A 7500-nucleotide genomic window follows, 5' to 3' on the forward strand; every position below is an offset into this window, starting at 1 on the left:
TCTTAACCCACTTGACCTAGCCTACTTGACCTCATCCATTTACCTTATAGTTTGAATGTTCATTTCCATTGTTAACAATGTTGTAATTATCATAATGATGACTATGCTGTTGATGATGATGATGATAATAATTATGATATTAATAAGAGTAATAGTAATAATAATGATGATGATAAAAAGTAATAATAGCTACAATAATAAAAGTAATAACAATGATAAAAATCATGGTAATCAAAATAAAAAAATAAAAAGGTGTGATCAAGTATGGTTAGTAATTCCCTCCATGGTGTCTAAATGCTTGTGGACCCATCTATGTATAAACACAATTAATAAAACAAAACTACAATGGACAGTGGATATAACTAGTTTCAACAGGACAATCCTGCAAATCCAGTGTCTTGTAGAAATGGAATGATAGGCATCATCCCTGCCATGTGGTCACCTTCAAATAACTTAACTTATAATGGTCCTCTTCACTAACAGTTTACACATCGATAATTCTCTTTAAATGATTAAGGCTATACATTGGCACAAATAATACATACATCCACCAAAAAAATTTATGTGACTTAAGATACTAACGCTTCTCCAATATCTTCAAGTTCTGTTAACTTATTCTTGACTAGTTTTTGGCATAAGATCTCTGAAGTGTGTTCTTCAAATTTCTTGTACCTGAGGAAAGAAAAAAAAATTAAGATTTTTTTGCAGCAGATAAAATGTAAATCTTCCCTTGTTCCAGTTAACTGTGGTGAATAGTAAATGATAAATTTACTAAAGTGTTGAGTAAAACTGTAAGTAAAATTCCCTTAAAATCACAGAAAATCAGTGATACTATTGTGCAAAAACATTAACTGCATATAGTTATCTTTACCTTACAGAAAAATACAACATGGTGTTTCTTATACTCACATGGAACAGAGGTTTTCATTGGCATCCAAAATCAGAACTGGTGCAGGAAGGGGGTGCTTCTTTTCGATCAGCCAATCTTCGTGCAATTTATGCAAATCTTCTAAATACTGCATCGGAATTGTCTGTTCCTCAGAACGAGCCCGCTTTCTGATGCGCTCATGAACTTTGTTTGGGTCTGTTCGCAGGTACACTGGAAAAAATGATACACGGTTTACTTGGAGGCATATAACTACACATAAATGAAGGAAGCACGAAGAAAGAATTAATTAATGGTTGGATGGAATACTCGCTAGAAAGCATGGGAAGACTAGAAATAAATGCAAAGCATCTTATTAACTAATTCATGTAGGAGGCTTATCGCAAGTACTGCTGACTTGTAGTAGTACTCCTCGGTTCCTCCATTGCTCTGCATCAGTCGAGGAGCTATCTCTCTGCCTTCAAGAGACAGCCCGATAACTGATGCACAATATACAAAGAATGCACCTTCCTACCTACTCGAGACAAAAATAATCTTGTGCATGTAATGAGTTGAAATACTATGCAGAATGAGCTATATCATATGAAACCCTCTACTAGACACATAATAAGTTATATTTCCTATGGAAGCAACAGGTAGATTGGTTAATGTTGTTATGGACATTCATAGGTTTCCCCTTCTAAATAAACTTGATAAAGAGAGTCACATATTTATGGCAAAGTGTACTACCTATGTCACATCTTCCCACATGATTTGTAAGGGTATTTCTTCCTACATGGCCAAAGCACTCAAGGAAGGAAATCAATGAACATACACCATTTCTTAAACCTTTGGGAATTTCATGTGATGGAAAACATGCTAATATTTTATAATAGATTACTTACAAAATACTGATTATTCTATAACTTAAAGAAAAATTAAGGTTTAATATAGCAGACAATAATATTCTTAAAATACCTTGTAGGTATATCACTGACTTAATAATTATTTAACTATAGAGGATTTCAATAAAAATGGACTGGAGTTCTTTGTGACCTAACAGAATAAGAAAAAATCCATATGATTGAAAAGCTACAAGAATGAAATACATAAATGTTTAAAACCAATATCAAATCCATGTATTTATATCAAATAGTAACATTACCTTAGAAAAAAGTTCTTCATTCTAAAATTTTTCAAAATCAGTGGATTTTTAGGGAAAAAATAAATAAATATAATCATTTGGCAGAACTGCTGTATCTCACTTACCAATAAGATCTACATCAACATTGAGATTCTGCGTGATCATATTGTACCATTCACAGTACACATTATATTCAGGCTCAGTCATCTTACCACCTCTAAACAGATTTTCTACAAAACAGTATCTGAAATGAGACATAAATACAGCCCTATAACATTGCAGTGAAACTGTTATGGGATTATTTTTCAAATGCACATAAAGAATAGGAGAGAGTATATATAGTCAAGCTAGCACTTGGTCCAGATTGTGCTCCAACTTAGAGACTAGATCAAACACTTAGTCACTCTCACACACACATGCTCTCTCTCTCTCTCTCTCTCTCTCTCTCTCTCTCTCTCTCTCTCTCTCTCTCTCTCTCTCTCTCTCTCTCTCTCTCTCTCTCTCTCTCTCTCTCTCTCTCACACACACACACACACACACACACACACACACACACACACACACACACACACACACACACACACACACACACACACACACACGCACACACAGAGTAAATCAAAATATAAAAAATTATCATACCTGGCACTAAATAATGATCTCTCGATGAGCTTTACAGGTGATGAAGTGGGTTTGAGGTGAAGTTCCATCATGGTCATCTGAACATAGGTCTGGAACGTGTGGGCCCATCGGCATGGGTCTTTGTACATCAGGTCCTGAGGGTGAGATATACCATTTCAGTTATCAGATAGAGTAAAATACATACATTAACCCTACTTTAAACATATGCCTATGTGACAAAATGTTGCAATATTGATGCAAACAGTACTACTACTTTCATGTATAAACCATTCACTTTTAGTTTAAGAAAGTCTCAAAAGAAACAGTTGGTAGTTCAGTTCATATTCAGACAAATCTGCTATTAATGCTTTGACAAATTTATTAGTCATGGTGTATGTGAATGAGAGAGTAACTGATGGGACCAGCATTAACAAAGCAAATTTGTGTTACTTTATAAGACAATGAATCCTAAGTTTCTTGTACTACAAAAGAAAATAAAAGCACTTACCAAGAGATTGTATCCCCTCACATTTCTCCACTTATCGACGGGCTCTTGCAAGACCTCCACGTCGTTAAACTTGGCGAAATGCTGCAGCAGCGTGGATTTCCCGCTGCCAATGTTCCCCTCGATGCTGACGGTGAACTTGGACTTGGGTCCCTTCTCGAACATGTCTAAGCAGATTTCCGCGAGGCCGATTTTCTCGAAGACTGTCTCGTAGTAGCTCTCCAGCTCCCCTGTCCAACACACAGACTGTAGTGAGCCATGTGGAGCTGCGCGCCAAAACTGCACGGGATAATCAAGTCAACCAATGGCGGTGAAGGGGGGGCCTTGATAAGCCTTTCCGCCAATGGGCGCGCCGCGACGGGAGGCGCGAGCGGCGGCGGGGGAGGCCGCGCTCGGTTTCCAATACGGGTTTAATAAAAGCAATATGCTCAGCTTGAAAAACTGTCAGCACGCAAAGTGTAAACTGCACACAAAGACTCTACGTGATTACAATTATAACTGGCAAGAAGCGATATACTGCAAATAAATGCTCTTGAAATCCTACGAAAATTTTGAAAGTTGACGTAAATTTATAGGCAACACCAAAGCATTCAAAGGAAACCGGGCCATGAGCTTCACCCGTTAACTGCATCAGCATCCTAAGTGATATATAAAACTAATACAATTATATGTTTTTAGTACGCTTAAACTGATGTATCTACAATATAAATAGACGAATAGTGAGACAAATAGATAATTACATATATCTGGATGGTTTGTTCGCTGCATGGTCCATTGGACATTATCAATGAGATTGGTGCACTTTTTACAGTACAAGTGACCAGGCTCTTGCAAATAACAATTTTTTGTTCGGGTCTTTGAAAATTGGTAACGAAGAAGCACGATGTCTCAAAATATGAAGTACAATTTAGAATTCCTTTTCCCCCGAAACTTCCATTACCTCGTAATAGTTTTAATCAGTCAACCAAGGACTTTCCATAAAACGTGATGCTTCACCTTCCAATAAATGTCAAAAATACCATTGAGCGATATACAATCAACAATAGCGTCAACATTCATGCAAATACTGAAACAATACTGCCCATATTAGTAAGCCAGCCACAATATGCAGTTCCGGGCTAGAGCTTTTAGGTTGCGCCATCTTATCAGATAACCGTTGGGATGCAGCCCCTCTCGTGTTCGTACTTGCGTACATAAAAAAAGCCCGCGCTTTTTTCTCGTCCATTCTTCTCATCTCTATCAACATCATAGTTCTCATTGTATTACTTATATTGACTGTCATCATCATTATTACCATTCTTGTCACCACTCATCATCATCAACATGGGCTATCTACTTGTGTAGACCTTCCTCATTATCATTATCACAATTCATAGCAGTACTTTTATTACGAATGCAATTATAACCCTTATATCTTCTCATAATCATTACATTCAGAATTAACATCCCTGACATACAATTCTTAATGCTGTTCCATCTTCGCTCACCATTCCCACGGATCCTGTGATCTGACAAGACCCTCATTACTTCAAAGTACTTCTGAATTGTCGTTAATGAGGTAATTAACTCATGCACAGCACCTGCGGCGCTGGGCACAGGGCACGCGGGAACCTAACACTGCCTTTTTGTAAGAACCAACTATGTATGTATTTTTTTTTTTTGTGTGTGTGTGTGTGTGTGTGTGTGTGTGTGTGTGTGTGTGTGTGTGTGTGTGTGTGTGTGTGTGTGTGTGTGTGTGTGTGTGTGTGTGTGTCCGTCTGTCTGTGCGTAGGCGTGTACATATACACTTACAGGTCCATGTGCGTGTACGTGTGTATGTGCGCATGTGTAAACGTATGAGTGCATGCCGGCAAAAAGGGAGTGAAGTACTGAACGCCGAAATCCATTCCATTATACATTATTAACTCACACATACAAATAAACTGACACGAACCACCAAATGCATTGTGTACCAAGGATCTTTAGAAAATGCCAGTTTCTAATACTTGGGTATTTATAACAATGTGAATATACGGTATTTGTATATACGTGCCATATATACATATACATACAAACACACATGCACCCATACATATATATGTATCGACCTATCTAGTGTGTGTGTGTGATCATTGTAATAAGCAGTAAGTGTGTGACATATATATTCATATGCCAGATTTTTGGTCTGTCTTTGTGAATAGCCTGATATGCTGTAACATACTCGTTCGCGTACGGTACTCTGTCGTCGTAAATGAAGATGCCACGAAGATATTTTCGTCATCTCATGAGTGTATATTTCAAATGGTTATATATACTTCTGTGCAAAGTCATGGATATTAACGCTTAATAATGGGAGCTAATGTGCTACCCTTGATGAGTCTGATCTGGCAACACATGCCCATCGCATAGATCAGTGGTTCTCAGCCTATGCGCCGCGACCATCCCGCAAGTGCGCCGCGAAAATTTAATGGATATTTAGTTGTCTTGAATCTGTGCCTTGCATCTCGCCGCCTTATTTTTACAAAAAAAAATTTCCAGTGTCCCTCATAACGTCGAAAGGATATGCAAATCCAGACAGGCGCAAGTGTCCCATTAATCATGTGTGTTTAATCTACAACTGGAATGCTATATTTCATTCCCATGTGCTTATTAATTCATTCATATATATGGTAATAAAAACAACAATAATGATGTTGGTAATAAAAATAATAACATTACGTATTATTATTATTATTATCATTATTATTATTATTATTATTATTATTATTATTATTATTATTATTATTATTATTGCTGTATAGTTAGTGCGCCGTCAAAGTCCAGGCTATATCATTAGTGCGTCACTAACCAATAAAGGTTGAGAACCTCTGGCATAGATAGATAGACACAATGTAGTGTCTACAAAGAGTACCGCATTGAAAAAAAGGTAGTGATGCTTAATACACCACTCAATATATGGTCTGTCTATTATCTAGCCTTCTGTTCTTTAGCGATGATAACCATCTGCTGGCAATTTCGTGATCAAACAATACCACAGGGGGTTTCTGCTGACTGCCAAGAGGTTTTTGTCATTGTTTAACAATTTAGACCTATGGGTACTTTCATGAACATCAAAGTTCAATAGCAAATTTACGATTTTTTTTTAGCAAATTAGATAATACCAAGTGGCACTTTAAATGCCTTCATAAACCTTTCATTAACTGACACCCATTTCTGACCAAATCCACACCATAGCCCCCAACATATTTTAACCAAACTATAAATGATGGCCAGCTGACAAACGAAGGACAAACACGAAGAAATTACATCCCCTCTCAAGTGCAAAATCAAAATTCTTATCTAATATTTGTCATGTGTGTACCGGGCGGACATGTGGAGGACCGAGGTATGGAAAGGTAAATCATCTCCTACAACACACACACACACACACACACACACACACACACACACACACACACACACACACACACACACACACACACACACACACACACACACACACACACACACACATGCACATGCACACATACACATAAACATAAACATACACATACACACACACACACACACACACACACACACACACACACACACACACACACACACACACACACACACACACACACACACACACACACACACACACACACACACACACACACACACACACACACACACACATATACACACACACACACATACACACACACATACACACACACACACACACATTGTGCATACACACATATTCTCACACACATATAAACACCCATACAAAAGCACACACAATTACACAAACATGCACCAACACAAAAATACGCAGGCATACAAAAATACACAGACACACAAACACACACGTAAATATACAAACATGCACAAATACAAACATTGCAATATTTAATCTACCAAAGTTTTGGTTTTCAGATTTTCATTGGAGTTTTATTTTTAAGAAGTTTTATTATTTTAAGATTTAAATAAAAGTGTTGAAAAACTGAACATTTAAGGAAAAAATAAAATTCAAAACATAAATAGATCAAGCAAACCCTGCGGATGGAATGCAACTTCCAAATTAACTACTCTGAAACAGATTTATGATTCATTCTCCATATTGACAATTAAAATAGTTTTTTGGGAGAAACAAGGTAATTAATTGAAAAAAGAAATCTAAAGGTTTACACAATTCAATATTTAGATAATATATTTACAGCATTCTAAAGGAGCTCATGCTTATAATGATCAATGATGTGATTAAAATAATGTTCATGTCTACAACTGCAAACCAAAAGCTTCTGCATTGGTACCTTCCCCTCCCCTCCCCCATTAATATTCAATGAAAATATAATAAATCAAGAATGCCTTAGGCCTTATTTTCATCAACTTTTTGAT

General features: G+C 36.9%; 1 protein-coding gene across 2 annotated transcripts in view; it reads right to left on the reverse strand.

Moving 5' to 3' along the window:
- Positions 1-7500, reverse strand: part of LOC113805251 (deoxynucleoside kinase) — a 60186-nt gene that overhangs the window by 51315 nt on the left and 1371 nt on the right. Inside the window, exons 2-6 of one of the 2 annotated variants that reach the window (XM_027356221.2) lie at positions 3139-3365; positions 2652-2785; positions 2135-2253; positions 910-1099; positions 1-672 (exon numbers count right to left, since the gene is read on the reverse strand). The exon at positions 1-672 is cut by the window's left edge and continues 652 nt beyond it. The exons of the other annotated variant lie outside the window; for it this stretch is intronic. Coding sequence (XP_027212022.1) covers positions 570-672; positions 910-1099; positions 2135-2253; positions 2652-2785; positions 3139-3365 — 773 coding nt within the window. The 3' untranslated portion in view covers positions 1-569. The remainder of the gene's footprint in view (positions 673-909; positions 1100-2134; positions 2254-2651; positions 2786-3138; positions 3366-7500) is intronic. 2 annotated transcript variants of the gene reach the window in all.

The sequence above is a fragment of the Penaeus vannamei genome, chromosome 4 (genome assembly GCF_042767895.1).
Source record: "Penaeus vannamei isolate JL-2024 chromosome 4, ASM4276789v1, whole genome shotgun sequence".
Lineage (NCBI taxonomy): Eukaryota > Metazoa > Arthropoda > Malacostraca > Decapoda > Penaeidae > Penaeus > Penaeus vannamei.